General features: G+C 40.4%; 2 protein-coding genes across 3 annotated transcripts; both read left to right on the plus strand.

Moving 5' to 3' along the window:
- Positions 1–635: 635 nt before the first annotated feature.
- On the plus strand, positions 636–4,800 carry LOC119732398 (dual specificity protein phosphatase 10-like). Of its 2 annotated transcripts, none has more exons than XM_038205886.1 (3): positions 636–704; positions 2,155–2,251; positions 3,430–4,800. In XM_038205886.1, the coding sequence occupies exons 2-3, from the start codon at positions 2,177–2,179 to the stop codon at positions 4,486–4,488; spliced, it is 1,134 nt and encodes a 377-aa protein (XP_038061814.1). In that variant the 5' UTR covers positions 636–704; positions 2,155–2,176; the 3' UTR covers positions 4,489–4,800. The 2 variants fall into 2 exon arrangements, with proteins under 2 accessions (XP_038061814.1, XP_038061815.1); XM_038205887.1 differs by lacking the exon at positions 636–704 and adding an exon at positions 1,250–1,863.
- A 5,658-nt stretch (positions 4,801–10,458) lies between these two features.
- LOC119732605 lies at positions 10,459–23,385 on the plus strand. The gene is made up of 3 exons (XM_038206181.1): positions 10,459–10,792; positions 17,931–18,198; positions 23,027–23,385. Exons 2-3 carry the CDS (start codon positions 17,982–17,984, stop codon positions 23,368–23,370), a joined length of 561 nt encoding a protein of 186 aa, XP_038062109.1. The 5' UTR covers positions 10,459–10,792; positions 17,931–17,981; the 3' UTR covers positions 23,371–23,385.
- The last annotated feature ends 2,845 nt before the right edge of the window (positions 23,386–26,230 follow it).

Raw genomic sequence — 26,230 nt, forward strand, 5'->3', positions numbered from 1 at the left:
AAGTTTGGAGTCCATAGACCAAATAGTCGTGGAGAAAATTGACATAAGCAAGAATATTGTGCCCGAGTTTCTTTCTTCTGTGTATAAATTGTCATACAGGAGGTTGTCAGTGGGCTTCACTCCTTGGTGTGTTTACTTGCTATATCTCGTCTTGACGGTATCTCATTATATTCCTGACTTTTTTGTATGTATGGAGAGCTAGATAGTCTGGCAACAACGTCCAACAAGTTTGAAGTCCGTAGAGCCAATAGTCGTGGAGAAAAATGGACATATGCAAGAATATTTTGCCCGAGTTTCTTTGTGTGTAAATTGCAATACAGTATAGCTCTCTTTGGGCTTCTCTCCGTGCTGCGTTTACATCTATATGATCTCGTCTTGACGTTGACGGTATCTTGTTATGAGAAATTCTCGACTATTAATTTTTGACATTTATGGAGAGCTAGATAGTCTGACAACAACGTCCAACAAGTTTAAAATCCGTAGACCCAATAGTCGTGGAGAAAATGCGACATAAGCAAGAATTTTGTGTCTCTGTTATACTGTCAATATAACACAGTCAGTGGTCATTTATCTGCAAACTCACGTATCTCGGTATTCGGGCCGCACAAGCGGAACCAGCCACAGAGGGCGCTGTTCCGGCTTAATCAGCCAAGAACATGAAACACCAAGTGTGATGTGATCGTGATCAAAATACAACGATGATGGTAGGCCTAGGCCTTTTAACTTCATATCGTTTTTCCTTTTTTTCGTTTAATCATTAAGAACCTGTTGTCTGTTCATGTTTAAGTATAAAATAATAAACCTTTTTAGTGCGCCACATTAATCATGTATGCCAATTTCCGGACACAAACTTCTGTACAAACTACATGACGGAATTAGCATGACTGTCATGACTGTATAGGCCTGAGTAGAAGTAGAACTATGGGTATTATTAAATCCCGGTACATACCGTTATTTCGTTTTACCGTTTTAGATTTTCTCAAAAACAAACACAGTCCTCAAACCATGGACTGTTTTGTCGTTTTACAGTTTTGTTAAACGGTCAAATGACGCGGTATTACTATTATTAAGTCACAAAAAACAATGACCTTTTTGTTATTTTTTTAAATTGTAAAAAGCGATAAACGGTTAGGCCTAGTTGCTTTATTTTTAGAGTGTTGTTTTACAAAAACATGACATTAACGGTCAATAGTCTTGTCGACCATTTTTGGATTCAGGTTTGGCAATTAAGCAATGCACCTTGGAATGTTAATGTGTCCACCTCGTGATCGATTCACTGCCTGGGAAGTTGCCCTTCTTACAATTATCGATATGTTGTTCTCACGACAGAATTTGCGAATTTAATTAATAAAACATCCCAACATGTCTGACCTCTAAATTCATAGCCCTCAAAATACTGAGCTGCTGTTGGCCCAGCAACTCAGTTTGTAGTTGGTAACTATTGACTTAATCTCAAGTCCAAAGAACAATCACTCAACTGGGTCTAACTGTTAACTGAAGTTGGGCTTGTCTATGTCAACAAATGGCATTGATGCTTGGGTGCATTGTGTACGCTATGCGCGTACATGTATGTGCATAGACCATGCACATGCACAGTGTCAAGAAAGTTGGATGGCTTCACTTTAAGGAATTAGTTGTGCCTCCACCAAAAAACATGCACATTGCATGTAGATTTACAAGATGACTACCGGTAATTACATGCATATAGTGTGCAGCATTTTGTATATTGCATGCATGTGAGCTATGCCTTAGCATTTGTTTCAAGTCAGATCGACATCTAGTCAACATAACTGATCAGTACTTCCCTATTGCCTAGTGGTTAGTGATACTTGGTTGTAATAAGGTCACTGCATTGCTAGGGAGGTAAGTATGTTTAGTGTAAATACATACGGGTAAAGGTTGTAGTTTGCTTAATTGTACGAATGAGATTTGACTTTGCAAGTGTATTTGGACCTAAGATTGCTAATAATTACATTTGTCGAGTGGGTTAAGCTCTTACAGTACATCAATAAACTGGCAATTCAAACTGCAAGAGTTATGTAACTACTACTGGCAACAAGTTCAGCACCTTTTCAAAACTGTAACAATGACCGCTTAAAAAAAGAGTTTGATCAATTGCTTAACTGTAGGTATTTATTATTTTTCCACTATCAGGCAATGCGAACAACAGTAAGCTATGGGATCAACGTGCACAAAGAAGAAGACGTCTGTTGCCCAATGCAAAGAACCAGACAAGCAGAATAACATTTTGGTGAGTAGGGCTACACTTCAGCCATTGGAAGGTTGTGACTATTTGAGGAGTTCAAAGGGGCATTCGGTTCCTTTTTTTCGCAGCTCCAAAACATACATGTACATGTGGTCAGTCTATGAATTTAGGGTCCATGTTTTGTATCCCTACTACATCGGACGTCTGGGATTTGCACTTGCAGTTGTGGATGCAGTTCTCAACCCTCCTGCTATTTAAACAGTCACAGACAGTCAACGTTTCCGTCCACTTCCCCTGCTATACTTTTAACACGGGCTAGTCACCAGCAGTCAGATCGTATGTCAAGCAAGCACTATGACTAGTCAAATTCAGTCAACAGACCATGAACAGACAAAGCAGACAATTTGTGGGCACAGCTGGCTTATCAGTCACCCACAGTCAAAGCAAAGCTGTGTCAAGTTACATAGCCAGTCACAGCCAGTCAATCCTGCTATATACAGGCTGGCAATTCTTAACTGTTGTTGAACCATGCAAAGCCTCAAATCTTACTTGTTGTTGAACAGTTACTTGATTCATTTTTACTGAAAGGACTACAGAATGTATGTTTACATCGGAGGGTTAATGCTGCAGTCCTCCAATTTGAGTGATTATAACAGCAAGCTACCTACCCAACAAATTCAAAAAAATTATTTGCTGTCATTGTTAATGACACATTGTTAATGATACAAAGGAAAAGGTTCAGAGGTAACAGGGACAGGAAAAGTGTCACACTTTGGGCCCTAAATTTATAGAATAATCCATGTACTTGTACTTGTGTGGGCGTAATTTTAGCCAGGTTTGTATCAAGCTTCCAGTCATACATAAATCAGTCACTTACTCTTCTGATGAAACACTCTTGTCCAAAATCCTAACCCTTTACAATCTGAATTAAAATTTGAAAACCAGTCGATGTTCTTCATTGCAAGTGTTCAATATCCTTTATTTGTTGAGTATGTCCATTACCGTGATCAGATTTGGTATTGATGATAAGCACATGTATAAATTGATTGCCTCAACAAAATGATTTTGTGTATTGCTTGTTCCATGTAAAAGCTCGCAAAAAAATTTTAAAAATTAATTCCTTATAGAGGTATATGTATTGTTTGTTATGGAATATGGAATTTTTCAAACTCTGAAAAACATATTTTCAACAATTTTTTTTCCTGTCGATCTTTGTTTTGCAGAAAAACAGCAGTGACCAGTCTCCTGTCAAGAATTCCGTGTCTCCTTCTGAACCACCCATCGCCATGGCAGAGAGTAAACAACAGCAGACGCCCACCAGTCCATACCTCCCTCTCCTCAGCAGGACACCAGAGGGCGCCCTCGTCCCCCAGAGCCTACCAGCCCAGGAGGAAGTGGATGGCTACGAAACTCCCCATGGCCTGTACAACCTCTTCAACGACGGTTTTCTTGTGCCGTTCATCCATTGCCACGAATACATGCTGATTCTGGATGCCCGCGAGCAAGACCCATTCTCAGAATCCCACATCATGACTGCTAGGCACCACACGGCCATCGACACTGATTTTGACTGTCTGTTAGCCGCTGGCAAACTGAGGAAGCACACCCATATCGTGCTGTACGACGAACAGAGCAGTGCGACGGAAACAGGCCAGGTGTTGCAAAGCTTGGCCAGCCGGCTGCGGGAGGAGGAGCTAGACCCGGTTATTCTGATTGGGGGATTCCGAGCTTTTCACACGGCGTATCCGTTTCTGTGCAACGACAGGCTGATCCGCAGTGAGCAGGAACGAGTTAACGAAATCCACACTTATCCTTCAGAGGTCCTAGAGGGCGCCCTTTATCAGGGTAATGCTAGACACGCTAGCAGCCATGATATCATTAAGAATCTACGCATCACCCACATTGTCAACGTCACCACCGAGTGCAGTAACACCTTTGAGAGCGAGTGCAAATACCTGCAGCTGAAGTATGCCGATGAGCTCAGCTCCAACATGAAACACAGGCTGCAGTCTGCCGCGGACTTTGTTGCAGATGCTCTGCGCAACCAGGGCCGCGTTTTGGTCCACTGCGCGCAAGGGATCAGTCGCAGCTCCACGGTCACAGTGTCCTTCCTGATGAAGTATCGCGGCTGGAGTTTTGCCGATGCGTTGACCTTCTTGAAGAGCAAGCGTCCCAGGGCCAGGCCCAACAGAGCCTTCCTGATACAACTGGGCGATCTGGAGAGAGACTTGTTCGGGAAGAAGATCACTGATGCGGATGAGATCTGGATGAACTTGAGTTAAAGAACCCAGGAAAAAAGGAGTGGAATAGACCGATCCATCAAGCCCCGCCCCATGTTTTTTTAACCAGCCACAACCACGAGTTATGGCGAAGTGTGCAAAAATGTCCAACATTCGTGCATGTGATGTGCATGTGATGTGCATGTGATGCGCATGTCTGGAACATGCGGTGTGGCATTGAAAGGGTGCACATGTTGTTAACCACATGCGTAGTTGGCAGGGCCTAACGGATCAGTCTGTTGTACAGTATATGTACATGTATGTAAGTCGTTGCAAGTCAGTACTAGCCAATCACAAGTCATCCGAGCTCAAGTCAAGTAAGAAGCTGTTCAAATGGACTGTGCAAAGGCAATCTTTTGTCAAAAGTCAGCCCTATTACTTGTGGCCTGCCTTGTGATTGAATTGTGATTGACGTGACTTCAACTCTAGGAGACAGTATCAATTATTTAGGGTTAAATGTGGTCAATTTTTTGTTCTGAGGGCAAAGCTATGAACCACTTCACGTTTTGTTACATTACAGCTTCTGTATTGTTACATTACAGATTTTTAAAATCATTTTGGATTCAATTTAAAAAAAATTGGGAATGGCACAATTTTTTAAGGTCGGCATTTCCCATCAAGTCATGTGAAAGATGTAACAGGGTTCCTTGCTGGCTGCACAGTAAATTCTTAAATGTCTTGTGACTAGTGTAAATTTAAGAAACCTGTGCGTACATTTTGTGAAGTTGAATGTGAGTTGTATTCCATTGATTAATATCATGTATGTGAGCATAAGTAATTGCTAATACCATTCTGGTGATGTCAAACTAAAATTGTCTGTGTAATCATTCAACAAGTTCAACTGCACATAATATCAGTCAAAACTGTATACATGCAGCTCATCTCCTTAAACTGTAAAACACAAACTTATCATTCACCCCTTGTTCATTGGTCAACGTGAAGAGCAAAAAAACATATCCTCTTGTAGTCACTTGTAGTTCAACAGGTTTCAAATTAACTAACATAGGGTATACATGTCATGAAATTGAAAAAAAAACGTAAGAGTCTGATTGACAATGAGCCTGATCAATGTTACATTGTATTCTAAAGAGCAGTTGATACAAGTTGGCCAGTTTGCTGATATATGTACATGTGCTTCATGGACTAATCGTTTCTTTCCATAACTAAGGGACTACAGTGTCTTTTTTGTGTAATACTGCAAATGTTTCACTCTTAACAGTTTTATTCTTGATTGCAATGGATATGCTAATGCCTACATGCACATGTAAATATATTTACATGTAAATCATTTAACATTAATTAGCTTTGTATATGGGTTATTCCATGAAGTTCATAATTTTCTGAGGTCTGATTATAAAACAGTTTTTTCTTTGTTATGGAATGGTTATTTCTAAAACAAATGTCATTTGACAATAAGGCTATAAGATAAGCTTTTAAATTATACCACGCTCAATGATATTCAAAAATAACTTTCATACTCAAATTCTGTAAATGTTATGGCGTCCGTCTTATGACTTACCGTTGGAAAGTCCTTCTTTCGTTGATTTCTTCAAAATGACAGCTTGCCAGAAAGAATAATTTCACAGGAAGTTTAGTCCCCTTACTATCTTCCAACCAAGTATGTTTTTCAACAATAATTACGTCAGTTACTTTTTGGATAGCTGCAAATGATGGACTGTAGCTTTAAGGAGTGCAAAAATTCCGTTAAATACTTTTAACTTTTTCTGTCATGGCCCATAGACTTCGGGCAGGAGGTCTGAAGGTGGCCCAGTATGGAATTCTTTCCATTGCTTTATAGTTTGCAACAGTTATATATAGGTCACTTTCAACCCTTCCCCCCCCCCCCCCATGCTGTGCATTGTACATATTTATATTTGAATATTGTACTAATATATTTGTTTCCCTTTAATATTTGCTTTATTATAGTTTGCAACAGTGCTATAGAACGTGTGCTCTTGTAGCTTCTCGGACCTTATTCAGATACAAACTAGCCTCAATCATCAACTTTCAAACCAGCCTTCCTGCCGTACATTGTACATATAATGTCAATTAAAATATTTTACTACCATATTTTTGTAAATTTCAGTTTTGCTTTATAGTTTGCAACAGTGTGTGTGTGCTCTTTTAGCCTCTCAGAACAAAGTACATTCTATGTTAGGTACAAAATATATTTCAGTCATTAGACTATATATATATATATATTTGTTATTTGCTGATGTGCTATTAATAGTGGGGCAGATAGGGGAAATGTTTGGGGGCATTGTGCCTTTGATGATACAAGCATGGCATTTGGTACACAGTATGTCTTGAGAAAGATATTTGGCTATAGGGCCATCGCAGATTTGTCCTTTGAAAAAATATTGGTAGAATAATAAGCAAGTTTAAACATTTTCAAAATGGCTGACATTGCTTGTTATTCTACCTATATTTTTTCAAAGGACAAATCTGCGATGGCCCTATAGCCAAATATCTTTCTCATGACATACTCTGACTGTGTGCCAAATGCCATGCTTGTATCATCAAAGGCACAATCCCATCACCTATACATGCTATACGGTGTACATCTGTTTAGTATGTCCACATTTCATTTTGTTTTTGACAGATCGGGATTTACTAATGTTTTATAATAATATTCCTTTTGTTTGATTACTTTATTTAAATCAAATTCACCCTTGAAGGAAGTTTCTTGCAAATTTGTCTATAATAAAAAAATGTGCACAAAATATACTCGAGTACTTATTCAAATCGTGTAATTCTTGTGTTGATATAAGCTTTAAGAAACCATTTAGAAAGAACAGGGTTCCCATCTACTCAAGGAAACCTTGAGAGTTTCCATTATATTTTTCCAGTTGGGGAAATCTCAAGGAATTTGACAGTGACCCAGAAGGAAAAGGTTTTCGCCAGTTTGGCGTATGTGCATCTTTTGAATTGAAATTTCGGCTAATCATTGGTCGTACTATATAACATAACACTGTTGAAAATCGTGAGAAATCGACAAACAATACAAATAATATTAATACGACAACGTAGTGTGTTAAGCGCGAAAATTCAATCTAAAGTATAAAAAAAAAATTCAAAAGAGGGCGCGCTACACAAAATAGTGGTCGGTGCAGCATACGTATACATAGGGTTGTAAACTAGTAAATAAACTGCTATAGACCCCAATGATAAATTCCCCCACTTCAAAAATTCAGGAAAACTACTCACAACTCTCCAAGATATTAGAGACACACATCGAATTAAAGCTAATTTTCATCATCTTTCATTTTCTTTTCAATTTTTTTTGGGGTTAACTGATGACTTTTAGGAGAAATTTCCATCCGAAGATAATCACCCCTTAAAATACGGTCATGAATCCCATCGCCATTTCCAAACGACACCTACACTCCACTGTAAAATAGAGCCTAATATCATCCACATTTCACAGAAATAAGAGCTCGCAGTCCTCTGCACGGCTTCCAACCTTCTTTTTTACAAATCATCAAGTTCACGGCCTTCAAAATGCTCTACTGAAGAATTTGATTTGTCCGGCGTAGGCAATTTCGAACCACCCTCTTTTGGAAGAAATTGATGTTGGTAAAATGTACGCGGATGCCCTTACACACTGTAGTTTTTGTTTTTGTTGTATTAATTTTGTTCTTCAACGGTTTCTGTCGAATTTCAAAAGAATGGTGTCGTATATCACAACCAATTATTGGACGCAATTTCAATGCAATGTGTTTTTCTTGAGTTATCGTCTCCACAAAGAGTGTTTTCTTGTTGTTCAATTAAAGGTTACTTGAATTTGGATTGAATTTTTCGCGATTAGTACACTGTATTTCTTTAAATCATATTAAATTTATTATACAAGGGTTCTCGTCGATTTTCAAGAGTTTTGTGTCCTATGTCCCAAACAATTATTAGACGAAATTTCAATTCAGTGCAATGTGTTTCTCTTGAGTTATCGTCTCCACAAAGTGTGTTTTATTTTTGTTCACTTTAAAGCCGACTTCGTTTGGGCAGATCGTGTTCCGCGTTGTAACCAGTATTTGTGTAGCGCGCCCTCTTTTGGAAGAAATCGATGTTGGTACAATGTACGGGAGTGCCCCTTACACACTGTAGTTTTTGTTTTTGTTGTATTAATTGTGTTCTTCAACGGTTTCCGTCGAATTTCAAATGTATTGTGTCGTATATCACGACCAATTACTGCAGACTGGACGAAATTTCAATTCAGTGCGATGTGTTTTTCTTGAGTTATCGTCTCCACAAAGAGTGCTTTCTTGTTCAATTAAAAGTGACTTGAATTTGGATTGAATTTTTCGCCATTAGTACATTGTATTTCATTAAATCATATTAAATTTATTCTGAAAGGGTTCTCGTCGATTTTCAATAGTTTTGTGTCCTATGTCCCAAACAATTATTAGACGAAATTTCAATTCAGTGCAATGTGTTTTGCTTGAGTTATCGTCTCCACAAAGTGTGTTTCATATTTGTTTGGGCAGAGCGTGATCCGCGTTGACGGAAGTCTTTACGGTTGCAGACCAGTAAATAAATTTCCATAGACCCCAATGATAAATGCCCCCACTTCAGAAATTCAGGAAAAAATGCTCACAACTCACTGAGGTGTTTAAGACGTACATCAAATTAAAGCTAATTTCATCATCTTTCATTTTCTGTGTAATTTGCTCGGGGTTAACTGATGACTTTTGGGAGAAAATTTCATCGAAAGATGATCATTCCTAAAAGCAAAATGGACGCCTACGCTCCATTGCAAAATAAAGCCATTTTAGGGCGTAATTTCATCCACATTTCACAGAAATACGAGCTTGCAATCCTCTGCACGGCTTCCAACCTTCTTTTTTACAAATCATCAAGAATCACGGCCTACAAAATGCTCTGCAAATCGTGATTAGGCCGGCGTAGGCAATTTCGGACCAATTTACTGGCCTGCACCCATCAACACGTGATGCTACACTATTGAACAAAAAGAACAAACTTGTATTCGATAAACTAGTCAAGAAATGTAAAATGTATGAAATTGAAATTTCGTACACCGATTGTCCAGCACGATGTGTAACATCAGGAGAACGACTATCATGAGAAACCGTGGAACAATAAATATAATATATGGTCGGGGCGCAACAATGTAGTGTTTTAAACGCGAAAACTCCACGTTGACTTCCATGAAGATTTTCTTGACTCTTTGCCTTATACTTTTGTGTCCAACTCAGTGGGCACCCTCCCCTTCCTCCCCCACCCCCTTCTTCCAAGCCCACTTAAAGCCTGTAGGTGGCGCCCAGTGCTCCCCTCCCCCATCCCCTTACAAATTAGAGGATGGCAAAATAGCGCTACTTTTATGATTGTTGAAACTCATTTGAGATTCCATTATTACAGAAGTTCCCCCTGCAAATCGGACCCCATTCACGCCACTGTCAACGATAACGGGTTTCCAAGCCCCAGTCTCCAGTCGAATCGGATGACACAACCTACAAAAAGATACATTATAGGCCCTATTAATTATTGGTAAATAATAATTTATTCCGCTACGTCCATTACTCATTAAGCTTAGTATCTAGTTCGTGTCATGCTTGGAACTATCATCAGCCCTAGCTCCTCCCAATGTTTTTCATTATCATTTTGCCGATCTCGGCATTCAGCACAACCCCTGATCTCTGATGCGTGTGAATCACATTCACGCGATCAAAATTAATTGCTGTAGTTTTTGTTTGTTCAAAGAATTGTCCGGTATGTAATCCGTGGTTCAACACCAAAGAGATAAAGCGACTTGATAAAAAAAAATAAACACCATCATGTCCAATACACCGTTTTCGCGCGGGAGCTATAGGCTGATTACCGAATCAGCGCCATCTGTTTTCTTTGTGGTGTAAACATTTCTAAATCGGTACACAATACATCTACTAATTGCCCAAATTGTGAAAAATGAGGCACAAAGGTTAACGCCAGCCACCTCATGATACAATTCAGACACGCTCTTCCTTAGAAGCATCGGGTTTTTTTGTCATTCAAGTCAACACGGTTATCAGGTAGTACTAGTGTGCCTGTACCTATGGTAATAACCGACGCTTGTTGACTCTTCGAATCCGAAGTCCAAACTATTTCGGCTGTCTTTTTCCCCTTTGGGGCTTTTATTGTTGCCGGCTGGGTAACTACAGTACACACAACTCACGGAGTCGATTTGTTCATGTTGTGTGCATGGAGGGACATACATTGTTGTAGCTAGACACATAGACTCGAATGTTTCTCTTCTTGGTCAGGTTGAGCCATTTTTTTGATATTCGTAATCTGGAGACAGGATGATTGCCACAAGGTAAGTAGACCTACTAATTAGTGATGTTGCTTTGACTGTAAGTATCAAATTAGAGTAGGAAATGTTTTGCGTTTCTTATCAAACGTAATGCAGAGGGTTGTACGTGTGCCTGTGCATATATTGCAGTATGTGAGGAATTATTTCCACCCAACGCTCCTTAAATCATAATATTATGATCCATCGTGTTTAATGAACCGTGCATCAAAATGTTAAAGGCATAAGCACTCAGTCTGGCGAATCTGTAATTAGGCGCAGGTCTCCTCCTAATTCGACACAAACCAAAGTTCCTCTATAGAGTCTTTCTTTTTTCATTGATTAACACGGTGCATGTGCCTTTTCAAAAGAAGTGGGCTCGGGTATTGATTTTGTTTCTTCCTTGTAAAAGAATAGGGCTATGCTACATTGTAAGTTTTCTTCCTGCATTTGTGATGTCCTACATGAACTCAGAGGGCCGTAAATGAATTTCACGACAACATAATTTTGGAAACCCGGAAGTATATACAAATTACGGCGATACCCATTCGCACTCGACCCATAATTCTGACACAATGCATAAGGTCGCCTTTGGCTTAATGTCTACTTTAGAACCTCCCTTTGGGTTTATTTATAAGCACAGTTTATGCAGTTTCAGGATTCTCTATTATGCAGGTTGTTAAAGGTTGTATACATAATGTACTCCCTGCCAAGTTGATGTATGAACCACGAAAGTACAATGCTATGCTATTCAGTCAGAGATTGAATTTCGAAGAAAAGTAACTCCATTTGAAACCTCGTATCCCCGCAGAAATTGCGTTAAATTGTCAAAAAGACCATTAGAATGGTAATAGAAAGGTGAGTCCATGACTATGACTGTCATTGATCGTCAAATCAAACACCGTTACCCCCCCCCCCCCCACATTCTTCCCTAAGGGGGTGAGTGTCGGCTTCACTCGCATTTATGACGAAAAGCGTGTAAATTATGTGAGAAAAAATGGCGAAAAACAACATGACTAAAATCGACCGCACTTCAGCGACTTCATCCAAAGGCGACTTATTTCATCGGCATCATTATTCGTATATATTGCACACCGGTATGGATAAAGGTTCAGAGCTGTGATTTTAATGTTGGTATAAATTTTGTTTGCTGTTTCGTCCTAGTGACATTTTCAAGTCATTAATGATGATCGTTGACCCATGACGTTAAACATAATCACCTCCTATACTGGTATTAGTCGGGATTTTTAAAGATAACACGCATTCCAATATTAACTTCGCCAAGTTGCAACAGGAGTAATTTTTATGGCTTCTGGAACATGTCGTTTTATAAGTGTATGATTATGATAGGCCCATATAGACTTTCGAGTTGAAAGCCAAAAAAAAGTTGAAAAAAAGTCAATATAATGAGAGTTTTTCTACCAATTACTTTGAAATTGGCTGTTGTCCTTTTTTATATAAAGGTAAATTTTATTTGCACGATATATTTATATATTTATTTGTAAGATATTGAAATGAAAGGTCTTTTTTTTTCTATTTCAATCGCTAGTACTTGTATCAAGCAAATATGTTGTACGATAACCACAGAAATTTGTTTTGCAGATTGTGATACCAAAATAAGTACGCCAGTAAATATTAAACTGATTTATTATTCAGCCAAAAAAAACTGACAAAAGATTAACTAACCCACAACAATCGATCGGAGACGATTGTTCGATTATCACCAATTATAAGAGGACCTTTTGGCTATGTTTTACTCGCTTGTTTGTTCGTGAAAACAAGCCCCTCCACAGATTTGTGATACCGTGGCGCAATAATTGCTTGTTTTACCCCCAAATGCGGTGCACGCACTCACTTCAGTGCCTGGAAACCCAGAACGCAAGAGACCTATAATGCGGTAAATAGTACGGGCCAGAGAATAGCACACTTGATGAAATCTGCTACCTTTTTGTTGGTTGTGTTTGCCTTTTTATCTGGGGTTGGTTACTTTAGAACTCGGTCGGATTGTCGAGACACAGGCAATGAGTTTCCAGGGCAGAGGAACACCCTGAACAAACAGGGTTTAGTCGGTCAGTCGAACAGTCAACTGTTAGATTTGTCACGGTTTTTCAAAAATCAAAAACATGTATATACATGTATTTTAAAATATACATTTTGTTCACTGGGCCCTATTGGCAGTCGGTGACACCAAACATACCGTCTCTTGTCCTAACTTTCAGAAACTGTTTCACCCACGGTCAAACGATTTCCTGTGTAACATTTTGTTCAAGTGTTTTCGTTGTTTAAAAATCGATTTGATCAAAGGTTGAGTGATGCATGCCCTGATGCAAGAAATTAGCTGGTTCGCTTTCTCGTCGTGATAAGGGTATATAGCGCCCTCATTCGTGATATTGCCGTTGCTTATCGGATCAGGACCGTCGCACTGTTCAGGTCATTATACTATTATAGATACAAACAAAAGGAGGAAATGAAACAAACTTTTAATAGAATATCAAGTGTGAGCCAAAATGTCTCAAAAGTGTACTTTTAGAGAGGGTAGCAAACGAGTTTAGCACGCTACGGCCAAAAACAAAACAAGCCTGTAGACACTACGTCAACTTTTCCACTTTTCTTGATAGAAAAATACTCGCAGCCGACAATTTTTGGTTTAGCTTCATTGTCTAAAAGCGCTCAGCTTGCATGATGTATGAGTTTTTATCCTATTTTGTTCAGGATTCATACATCTGTTTTCAACAGCATTAATATATGATATAATAATTTTCATTTTAAAAGGTTCATTATTTATATGCCTACTTTTTCTTTTTAATCGTCACTGTTGTATGTACACTGTAACATAATGTACATAACCGCTCCGTTTTATACATCATTTCTCGGTCAACATTCTTAACCTCAAACGGTCGTACATTTGTATGTCCTTTCCTAGCCTCTCTCTCTTTCGTGCCCTATTAACCACGGAATTTGACATGACGATACTTAACCAGTGGATGGAGCGCGGCAACGAATCCATCAAATAAATTGTGACTCCGTCTCCGGCGGACGGTACGTACCCGCAAATCGCCGCTGGGCCCCCGATGCCTCACAACGAACGGCCCGGCCCGGCTGACGCGAAGAGATATTGGTCTGCTCGGTAAATTGACAGGAAGCGAGGATTTGTAAGCCCGGCTATCCCTTCAAGCCATATGCATTTTCTGTCCGAAGGAATCTAGAAACAAAAACACACGGGGATTCGATCTTCCGGAAGAAAAAGAATTTTTTTTTTTGCGTCTTGTATATATGAATTATGAATGATGCGTAACACATTTGTTTTAAAATGCATAAATTGGAATGCCAAGTAGTCGGGAAATCTTCATGAATATTTCAGTTGTTCTAGTTTTCTCGGCATTATGGCATTGCCATCCCAGCTTGCATTCGAAAACTTACGAAACAAGTCATGTGGAATGAATAAATATATTTGTCGCCATTTTTTTTTTGGGGGGGGGGTATCCCAGTTTACGCTATAAAATACAAATTCCTTGTTAAAAGGTAAATAAAGTTCTAATACAAAAGAATAATCCGTAAAAGACACTGTGCACATATCGAAGACACTTAGTGATCAACAAGTATTACGAAAACTCAAAGGTACAACAACCCTCTTTGGTGGTCACAAATATTCAATTTTTGCCAATTCCGGGTACAAGTTTAATGATGGCCGCCGAAACGAAATGACGCCCAAGCTTTGTTGGAAAAAAAACCCTGTGTTCCTTGGAGGACCGACACGCTCAGGCTCTTTACTCTTTACATGGAGAGAAGTAGTCAACTTCCTTTTTACGGAGAGTTTGCGTGTTATTATAAAAGGAGCATAGAGATATAGTAGCTCTATGAATTGGAACCATAAGAAATGGTACACAATATACGTTTGCGGCTATAGGGAAATCTAGCTGGTTTTATCACCATTTTGTGGGGTTGTTTCACTAAAGCCACACATACATCTTAATGGTTTGAATGCGAAATGCATATTGCCCGTCATGTGCCAGATGAAATGACCACGAAAAATAGTGATTAATTCCGAGCTGCACACGTATGTCGTAAGCGTACTATTTCCACTAGTGTCACATTGCAAATCCGTGTGTCTTGGTCATTTCTGGACATCAAGGCTCTCGGTAATCCCGGCAGGACACATCAGTCTTTCGAAGATGTTACAAAGACAAAAATCGAGGTTTCCGATCTGACGTCCGTTTTGAGATAGAGACCAGAATGGCAATGGCAATGGCAAGGAATTAGTAAGCATGCCACGGGTAGCTCAATTTCGTGCATTGCCGGCGGGTTCAATAAACGACAGAGCGATAAGGGAGCCAGACCCATGAAGAGCGGACTGATGACACCTTCCGTGATAACGGTGTATAAACCGCAGTCTCGAGACGCGCGGTGGGCCAACTCTAAGCCCGCAGGGGCGAGGTTGGGCAGATCCGGTGACACCCGTTTGTATCGCACGGTGCCTCAGGATCGGTGTCACGATACACGAGGAAAATTGGACTGCGGCAGGTTGACACCTCTTTGGCATGATGTCCTCATTTGATTGCCTCTCTCTTCAGGGCTCTGATGGTACATGGTTGAGTCGCAGTGGCACAGGGATTTGCCTCATATTCACTGACAGTTACGTGACCTTTTTTGGCGGTGATATTCAACTGAGACAGAGCGTTTTTAAGTGGTGCTACGGGAGTGCGACCGTCGCTGGGGATAAAAAGAAGGGAGGGGCAGAAGTTCGTGTTTTTAAAATGAATGGCGATGCCACCACTCCGACCCAGTTCCTTCGCATATGGTTATATCGGTCGAAGTTTTTTAAAACCACTTCGGGCGCCTAGGATTCATGCAAAATTCAAAAGTGTAACAGTTGCAAGTTTGCTGGCCTGATTCCCAAGATTAGCCCCTGTTGAAATGAGTAATCGGTATGGACAGGCCAGACTTTAACCGTATAATTTGTTTTGGATTAAAGGTGTGATAGATATGAAATGTAACTCGAGAATGTTGGGTGGTAAAGTATTTTAATTTAGGGATGGGTAAGGTCGACGACGCAGGTGCATTTTCATCTTCCCAAAATATTATTAGACCATCAATTATCTGTTTAAATTTTTTAACGTCGTGGGCGCTTTTCGAATTTCAGGTCTTCTCAGATGTTTGAAGGACTACTTACCTCTTTTCAAAGCCTATTATGATCAGGGGTGTCGCTAAGGGGTTGTACTTATACCAAATCATTACGGTCGTTCGTGCCCGTGCAGAAAGGGTCGCGCAACTATTGTTGACCAATGGTTAACCATAGTTCGACTAAAGTTGGCCCGAACTCTGTCTAGTCGACGATGGTTGACTACGCTCTTCGACTATTTGGAACCAGCCTACTGGGCCTGGTTGTAGCCTATCCGATCACTGGTTACCAATAGAGGCGCGCACTCATAACGTAAAGCAGGGAGCCAGGACCCCAAGTTTTGCGATGCCATTTTGACCAGCGTTTGACTAGAGACGTTCGCACGTTGCTATTAGTGCGCAGGCGTAAGTTACGTCACAAATCAACCACTAGTCGACTAATGGTCCTTGCCCGAACTTGCAAATAACTGTCGGCAAAAGAGTCGCCATAAACAGTGCCACCTAGTGGCCAATGGTGTCCAGTCTTGAACAACGCCCTCTGGTGTCAGATGATGTGCACGCCAGTTTACGAAATTTGTCCCGTGTCGCACGGGTTCAGACTCCCCCTACAACTGTCACTCCCTCCTGTATGCCTCACGTCTACTCATCACTACATCCAGATAAAACTGTTCTCCCTTTAAGCTCATCTTGTAGTTGTAACTTCTCCTCTTCCCCAGCCCATGTCTTTTTCTAATAATCTCTGTCTCATCCGTCTTCTTCCTGCCATGCATGCTTTCGTCAGCTCCTGTCGCTAGTCTCCGGTCGTCCTCTTTACGGCGCCGGTCACTGTAACCGGCCTTGTGGACTGGCTGTCAACATTTTCCTCCTCATATGTCAACAGTAATCGCCCACGGTAACCATTTGACTCCAATGCACGCATCCTCTCAATTCCGGTCTACCTCCCATTCCCAAAACCAACACCAACAATCTCCTGCTCAGTCTTAATTCTCAAAGCTCTTCCATTGCCGGGGGGTCGTACGCCGTCCGACGCCCGCTTGCTAACATCCAAGAGCCAAGTTTGTCTGGCTACCCGTACCCATGAAATACTCTGAGTACTCAAATACATGCCTTCCCACTTGTCCCTGATATACAATCTGGGCACATTGCAAAAGAATAAATTTTAATGGAGGTAGTAGGCCGCAACATAATTTTAATGGTAATTTTCAATTTCAGAGCCTCATCATACACATCATTCTGCCTTTCATCCCGGATCCCGTGAAAAAAAAATGTCTGTATTGTAATATTCAACAGTCATCCAATCTTGGGAGAAATCACTGCCCAACAGCACTACGTCGTCTATGGAGCCGCCAGTAATATTTTGACCGTTGGGATTTTACGACTACAGTGTACATGTGTAATGATGAATGGCTGGGTTTAGATTTATAAGACGCGTGGAAACATTGTGTATGTTTGTATTCGTATAATAAGACGCGTGAAAACATTGTGTATGTTCACCAAGCTATTTGTTCCCTCAACCTCTGCTGCTTTTGTTTATCTTTTCTTTACGAGCTTCTTTTTTTAAGATTCGAATTCGGTTTTATAGTGTGTCTCTCTAGCAAGACAGATCACGCCATTTCCGCAGTGTTATCCGGCCTTCAGTAATACTTGATTAAATGTCGTGCTTTCCTAGATAAACATATATTGGTCACTTAAATATACTAGATAGTACTTTTTAAGTTCTACGTTGTTATCGAGAATCTTTCGTGAAAGTTTTTGAAGATTAGTATAAAAACAGTGGCGTCAACTAAGGTTCAATTTGAATATGACATTTAGCAGGCCTTATTGTCTGAAGGGGACACTGAGCTTTTTTAAAGTAGACATTTAACAAACAAACAAAATCATATTTGCGCCCCCACCCCTCCCCCAATTCTGATCTGGTCACAAGATGGCGGACAGTTATGCCACTGACAAAAAAAGTAAGTTTGTATATCCTATGATTTAGTCAATTGTAAGTGAAGACACGAATTCTTTTCAAACTCTTTTTATGAGTTTTTCAATTTTCTTCCAGACTGATGACCCTTAGCAACCCCCTCGTACTGTAGCCACTCCTACAATTTGCATGGGCTCAGCACTAGTGTGTCATGACCAGCGATCGGTAGTCTTTCCCTCCAGTGGGCAATCCGTCCGCTCGCGGGACTCCCGGGACTCAGATGCACAGTCCAAGGATGCTCTGCTACGCCAAACGTCAAGTAACGCCTCGAGCGAGTTCAGGGAGTGCTGGGTTGAGCCTGCTAAGCAGTCTGCGGTGACAGAAAAGAACGTCCAATTGGTTACAGGTTGGTCCTTTCTCAACGAACTTCTAGACCTATAAAAAAAGTGTCCGTCTTGGCTGTTTTTAAAACAACTACAAAACCATGAGGTTAGGTCCTAATTTTGAACAAATTGTGGTTGTGCAGATACGCCTAAGCCTTGGCCTCATCCCCTATGATTGTCATTTAATTTCAGTCACGTATCAATGCAAAATTATTGTCAATTGATCACAGCAACATTTTTGGACACTGTGACCAACTTAATTCCATGCCTTAATCCGTTTCAGTGCTGTTTTATGTAATCTGTGTAAAATCCTGCATGTTGTGAAAAAAAACAAGCTCATGTGATTTGGGATTGGAATCATTTGCCCTTGAGCATTAAACTGAGGTCTTGCCATGTCTTGAGTGGTAGCGCTAGCAAGGCAAATTATTAAAATCCCAACTGCAGCCTTTTTTTACAACATGAAGGATTTACACAGTAAATAACATTGAATATGGCAAGGAACTTGATCACAGGGTCCAAAAATGTTGTTGTTATAAATTGACAATTGTGTAGTGATCGTGACTGAAATTAAATGAAACTCATAAGGGTTGAGGCCATGGCTAATTAGGAGTATATGCACAACCCCAAATTTTTCACAAATAGTCTATCTCAAAAATAGTCACACGAACACTTTTTTGGGGAGAGACATGTATCTGTGTCCATATGCAATTTCTTGAGAAAAGATGCATGGTTGGGGTATAGGGAGAAAATAGTGGGTTGCGGTTACACCATACAGATAATCTCGTCGACTGGATAGCATTTTGAGTTGTGTAGGTGCTAAGAACTCAACGTTTCGATCAAATGTGCCGTTATTCTTCTAGGGCAAATGCAGGAATTCCTGGAGAGTATTGATTAAACCGGGATGTTGAACACTGAACACTGATCGAAAACTAAAGCATAGTTTATTCAAAGAGATTGACTTACAAAATACTTACTAGATACTTTTCTAATGTGATGCTTCTTTTGGGACGCCTCTAACAAACTTTGGTTCAGTCAAACTCCATGAAGTTATTGCTAAAAACTTGGAACAGATTGTGCCAGTTCGGACCCTGATATGTTACCAGTTTGCGCTCCAAGATATTGCTGGTTCATACCCGTACCCCCGTGTACTGCCGTATACATACTCTGGGATTTGGCCGGTTCATTCTCTGGGATATGGCCGGTTCGTAATCTGGGATATTGCCGGTTCATAATCTGGAATATTGCCGGTTCATAATCTGGAATTGTGCCGGTCCATACTCTGGGATACGGTAGGTTGAGTTTCTGAAATATTTCCGGTGCTACTCTAGAATATTGCCAGTACATACCCTGGGATATTGCTTGTTAAGACTGCTGAATGTTGCCGGTTTAGACTCTGGGATGTTGCCGGTTTAGACTCTCGGATGGTGCCGGTTCATAATGTGGGATATTGCCGTAGTTCATAGTCTTGGATATGTCGGTTCATAATCTTGGATGGTGCCGGTTCATAGTCTCGGATGTTGCCGGTTCATACTCTGGAATGTTGCCGGTTCATACCCTGGGATGTTGCCGGTTCATTATACTCTGCGATATGGCCGGTTCATTTTCTGGGATGTATTGCCGGTTTGTAATCTGGAATATTGCCGGGTTAACCCTGGAATATTTCCAGTTTATACCCTGGGATTTTGCTGGTTCAGACTGTCTAGTGTTGCCGGTTTAAACTCTGGTATAATGCCAGTCACGTTCTGCAAGCATGGGATATTGCCAGTTCATAATTTATTGCCCGTTCATACTCTGGGATGTAGCCGGTTCATAATCTGGAATACTGCCAGTTTAACCCGGCCGGTTCAGACTGTTGAGTGCTGCCGGTTAAGACTCTGGTATTTTACCGGTTCATGTCAGTCAAGAGTCGAGACCATGGAATATTAACGGCAGGCTATTGGATGCTGCGGATGCTGCAGATTTAGACTCTTGCGAATTGTTTTCTGGACTCTTGGATGTTGTCAGTTAGCATTATTATTGCCGGATCAGACTTCCGAAAATTGTCGATTCAGATTGTGAAACATTGTCGGCTCAGACTCGGGGATGTTGCCGTTTTAACACTGACATAATTGCTGGATCAGGATCAGACTATGTGAAATTACTGGTTTATACTCTGGAATATTGCCGGTTCAGACCTATACCTTATTGCCGGTATAAAGACAGGACTGGAGTATTGTCGATTCATGCTTGACATCATAATTATCATAACAAGAATTTAGGTGACTTATGCTTTCCGCAATTTAGATGCCAAAACTGCCGTGCCCGGTGGCGCTCACAGATACAAAATATGATGTCAGTAGGCACGAAAAATAATTATACGGAAACGAATAAACATATTGAAGCACATTTCAAAATACTGTGGGATGAAGGAAGCCTGTGTTTTCTTCATAAATCAAACATTTCAATGCATGTTGCAGCTTCCTCATTTATCGTGACTGGACCCCTCATCTCCCCAGCCCATACCAAGCGTCCAAGACCCCTGCAGATGCAACAGCGCTGTCCCGCCTCCAGCCTTTCATTCGCTGCTGGTTTCCCGGACTTCCTCGGTGCAAAGCCATTAAGACTCTTATCCGCATCATTATCGTCTCCCTTGGGAATTCACTCCTGTCCATTAAGAAACGGCGGACCTAGGCCTCCTTATGGCCCCGTGGCCTTAGAGTTCGCGCTCTTCTTGCCTGTGTGCGTGGCTTGTGCGTGACTGCAAAGGCCAAAAAAGTGTTCATGTTCTTCCTGGAGGGCATCGGCAACAAGAGCATTTATTGATACGATAATTTTGCAGTTTCATGCATTCAACATCTTTATCTTGTGTTGCTACTGATTTGCATGGCTTCAACGTTTACACTAATTGCCATATTATTGCAGTTATTGGCTTTTATGGTAAATTTTTACTAATTTGCAGTCGGCACCATTCCTAAACTCACCTCGTAACATCAGGCTTGTGGTTAATATTCTGCCCTAATTGGACTGACTGACATTTTCCGATGATATTCTTTACTAGCATCTGTAGCAGTAAGACAGTGGCAAAAATATTGAAGAATATAGAAGTCAGACACCATTTTTCTGATTGATCATTCTGTGAATAAGCCTCTGTACCGATGACGTCACACTTTGTTTACAAGTGCACTTTCCTATGGAGCCAGTGGGGGCCCACTGTCCACTGAGCACCATAGCAAAACACACACGAAAACAAAGTGTGACGTCATCAGTACAGAGGCTTATTACATTCGACAAAGACGACAATCAGTACAACATAATTTGCGACTGCGGGATTTTTGTCCCGCGGAAATGTGTAAGGGCGCCCTCTTGGGGTAAGAAAACTTTGGCATTCTTTTTCTGTGTGCATGGAGTTTATGGCGGCGTCAGCTTGTCGAGAACGTGTGAAGGTTTCTCACATGGACAGAGACCAGAGTATTTATTTTAGATGATAATTCGTCAACACATTAAATGAAAGCAATGTTGGTGCCTCAGTATGAAAAAAGGGAATGATTGAAACGTATTCAGTCAGCGCGAGCTTTTAACACTAATTATAACTGTATCGATGCATATACGGGGCATTCGTAAAATTACTCAAGTTCATGAATTAATTGTCTAACGTTTGATTTTGTAAAGCAAAATTTACCAAGTGATGACAGAGATAATTTCGTAGAGATTTGTGTCTTGCATAATTATTATTCTTGTGTTTTATTTAACATCTTTCGTATAATAATTGACCTTCTGTAATTACCTGAATGTACACTTTGCAATATGTAAATAAATGTTGAGATGAATTGATGTGTTTCATTGTTTTTGATTTTCAATTAGAAAAGGCCAGGGAACGGGCTACTAGCCGCTATTGATCTCCATCAATAAGTCTAGCCCACCGTTTATAGGCCTAAGCGTTCACTGCTCAAATATTTTCTGTGACCTTTGATCGAGGACGGAAAAGAGTATCTTTACGGAAAAAATAAGCCTAATTGTATTCAACTTGAACTCAAAAAGGTAAAATAAAATCCTCTCTTGGTAAACGTGTTCAGTGTCATTTCTTTCATTGGTTTTTCGCTGTTGGCAAATGAATTATCTACGCCGTAGGGACTGGGTTGTATCATATTATGCGCGACGTGCGTGCGTGTGAATAGCGCCCGCATTTGCGCTCCCGGAAATTGATAAGAAATTCTAGATTATTGGCCGGTGTTAGCAGTTAGCAACCAGCGTTTTGTTGAGAACCGGATCTCCAATGCATGCACTCGCTATGCTGGAATCATAAATCTAGAATGCGAGATATACAGAGCTGAACTTTGAGTTACTTGCACGGGGGTAGTCGACAGGCTATGGTAACTCCACGGGGTTCCGATTTTGGATGTGTACGTGACGTGGGCGCACACCTCCATTATTGCTTGGTACTCAAGTGTGACTTCGGTGGGGCTCGACTCCCATTCCCAAATAACACACGCAACCGGTCATTGCACGGTGATCTGACGATGATGTGGTGTGTGGAATGCACCACGCTGTGTGCATTGTGAAGCTTCTTTCGGAGTTGTACGGGTGTCTAAATATATATATTACCCCGATCTCGTAATTCTCGCCAGATCACTAGCCTCCGAGGCCCGCCAAATCGACGGTTGTTTGGCAGGACTGCACAGGTGTCTTCTCGGGAAACACCACAGCGGATCCGTCAGTAGCAGGTGCTAGTCGATCGGAAGCTTGTATTGTGTTGACCGCAACTTCGAGTGTGCTGCTAACTTTGGAATCTTTACTATCGTGTGTGACTGTACAGTACAAGCTTTTTGGGTTGGCTCTATTTCTCAAAACGTGTGTGTACCTGTGTTGTTGCAGGAATTTTGCTGGGCGACTGCGGAGTCCCCGGCCCCACCGGTACCAGCCACGACAACATCATGGGCAGCCTGACCGAGCTGCAGAAGGCGCTGCGCCAAAAAGATGAGCGCATCAGGCACCTCGAGGACCTGCTCCGGCAGCGGGATGAGCATGTCACGGAGCTCCAGTCCAAACTGGACAAGTTCCAATCGGTCCTGCCCACCTCGCCCTCCTTGGTCAACCTGATGGGGCGCACGCCTCGCATCAAGAGGGCTTTGGGTATCTCGGCCGAGCCCCAGGCGCTCAGGTCGGCCAAGGAGATGGCCGCTCAAGAGTTCAAGAAGTACCCCAAGTCGAAAGGGTAAGTTCTCAATTATATTCTTATTTTGTTTATTTATTTTATATTATTTTGGTGTTCGTTACCATTTTTTTAACCATTTTCCAATCACCATTTTCCACCAAATATTATTTTGAGGGTCGGTTAATTCTATAAACTAAATAATTTTGATTTTGAACTGAGTGAGACCAACGGTATTCTTTTTACTTAACCACCAAGGTGATGTCAAGAAAATGATTTTACTTCCTTGCATTGTTTTCAGCACAAAAGTTAAAAATTGTTGTTCCCTATGTTGAGTTTAAAAGTTACTGTTATTGCTTTGTTAATTATGAACTTAACCGTTTTCAGTTCTAAAGTTACTACTGTTTGGTTTTAAGTTACTGTTCTTGCATTTTTAATTATGAATTCACTGTTTTTACAAATTTCACTATTGTTTACATCATATTCATACTCATACTAGCAATTGTCTACTGTGGCGAAAAACTTCAAGTGATATGAAATTGAAAAAAAAAGCAAATCTGTCAATGAGGTAAATAACCAATGTGCTTTTTTTCAATAAAAAACTTCTAAGACTATTTTTACAAAATTAAAGTCGTTAAATTTTATGAAACTTGACAGCCAGCAATACATGGGGTCAACTTTATAAAGGTGCTGGTACATATATACATTGTACTTAGTGTGAAAAAAATTGAAGAGAAATGCTTTTAAAAGTTTAATGCCAAGGCCCTGGAGATTATGATAATGTTGTAGCAAATTTGCAGTTATCAGATCTACCGGCAAAATCCATTGAATTCATCATTGTCTTTACATGATTTAAACCAATGGAGTTAAACTTCAGCTGCTTTTTCACCCTAAACTTCCCACATCCCCCAAAATCATCTTTGCAAAATGGAGGATTTGGCAGGATTGAGGCTATAGGCCCCTATGGCAACAATTTGTGACTGATTTTGGAGGATGCACTGTGTCAAGGTCTTGGGCCTGACCTTGTGATGATTAGGCTCAGCCGTGCATAAATTTACATGTAGGCCAAGATTATACTTGAAATCCTCCGCACTGCTCCAGGATGTCACTGGCTCTGCCGCAACATGACAGTGATTGCTGGAGGATTTTGCAGGATTGAGGCAGTGATACCCCTCCAAGGACTACGTTCAAGAAATAATGAAGGATTTTGCAGGATTGAGGCTGTATGCAATTTTTACATGGAGGCAACAATGCCAAGGGCGTTAGGGTTAATAAATTTTTATACAAACTTACACAACTTATTACCCAGAAGCAGTCTTCCTCGCCAAAAGCTTTTTTAATCTTCCAAGGTGCTTTACAATTACCTATCATCATTCAACCTAGTGAATACGATACGTAATGGATTAATTCAAATAGCCACCTTGCGCAAGTTATCTTCTTTTTTTTAACACAGTTCACATCAATAATTTCTTTCCAGCTAGCATATATTTTCCCCATGTTCAAAACATTCCATTACTCAAAATTGCTTAGGGATTACTTACTGATCTCAGAGCTGCACTACGTGTTGAAAGCCATTGGGGAAAAAAAAGAATTTGCCAGGATCTGAGTTTCATACATAATGTACATCTTGTATGATAAACATCAATAGTTCTGTTCTGTGTTGTGTGATCAAGATTTATTGCATGAATTATGATACCTGTTAACTGTTACTTTTGATGCCATTAACTTTTTGTGCACATCAAATAACACATATTTTGAAAACCGGATTTCAATCTTGATACTGCATGTATTTGCGCACACTTAAAACCATTGTGGGTTGACATGGGTATAGCTTTAGGCTTTGATACTGCTACCGAATCTAAAAGAATTCCAAGATTTAATGATAATTTTTATGGGTTGCTATTTTGCAAATTGTACGCACGTCAAGACAACAGCATAATATAAACAAATTTACATCCGTGAAACATACATTGCAGGAATTATGTGTGTGCCTGAATCGTACATATTGCAACCATATCCTCCTATTCCTCCATGTGTGTATTCCTAACGACTAACATGACTTGCGATACTTCAACTCAAGTGTATAATGAAACAATTTCCTGTACCTCCCTTAAATTAAAGGTACTATACATGTACAACATGTACAACATTTGCAAACATCAAAAACCAAAACTACCAAAGTATTATAAAAAAAAATACCTTATATGACTGTAAGTGAAAAATAGTCTCAAGCATCCTGTGAAATCATGGCACCTGGTGTGCTCATGCTGTCATTTTCAAGAAAAGTGGAATTTTGGTATCAATTTGCAACCATGGTCGGCCGACTATCGTTGAAAAAAACTTTTTTCAAACTCTTCCCCCAATTTACCAAATTTTGTTAGGTCCACATTTTGTTTGCAATCGGTTACACATCCACGAACGGGTGCAAGCCAGCTAGTCTGGTTCCCTGACCTGACAATTCCCCGACGTAGATGGCTGTGTTTCGTCTGAAGTAGGGTCAGAGAACCAGACGACAAGAACAATATTTTTTCCCTGATTTTTCCTGCGCCTAGTATGAACACAAAATATTAAACGGATAAGTGTAACAATATTTGCTGTAAAATACTAACACCCCAAATCCATTCATTTCTGAAAATTACAGCAAAAACACAAGTGTTGCATATAAACCTGGTTAATTTCATTATTTTCATACCAGGAAAGCAGACGTCAAGTCATATGACTGAGCCTACAAGTACATGTACATGTACATATCAGGTGTTATTAATATTACATGATACGTTTACACAATATAAAAGGAAGTAGGAGTTGTGAAGAAACAAAAGACCATTCAGATAATATTGTGCAACAATATTGTGCAGTGTAAAGCACAACAATAAGTTTGTATTTGATTTGTTATCAGACCCTACAGTGTAAAAGAATAACCTTAC

This window comes from Patiria miniata, unplaced genomic scaffold, assembly GCF_015706575.1.
Source record: "Patiria miniata isolate m_02_andy unplaced genomic scaffold, ASM1570657v1 HiC_scaffold_24, whole genome shotgun sequence".
NCBI classification, from domain to species: Eukaryota; Metazoa; Echinodermata; class Asteroidea; order Valvatida; family Asterinidae; genus Patiria; species Patiria miniata.

Bases quoted from the DNA above. Each gene is read 5' to 3' on its own strand.
- LOC119732398 (XM_038205886.1), top strand. From the start codon at position 2,177: ATGGGATCAACGTGCACAAAGAAGAAGACGTCTGTTGCCCAATGCAAA. The intron at 2,252-3,429 runs GTGAGTAGGGCT...TTTGTTTTGCAG, and splicing joins ACAAGCAGAATAACATTTTG to AAAAACAGCAGTGACCAGTC.
- LOC119732605 (XM_038206181.1), top strand. From the start codon at position 17,982: ATGGGCTCAGCACTAGTGTGTCATGACCAGCGATCGGTAGTCTTTCCC. The intron at 18,199-23,026 runs GTTGGTCCTTTC...GTGTTGTTGCAG, and splicing joins GAACGTCCAATTGGTTACAG to GAATTTTGCTGGGCGACTGC.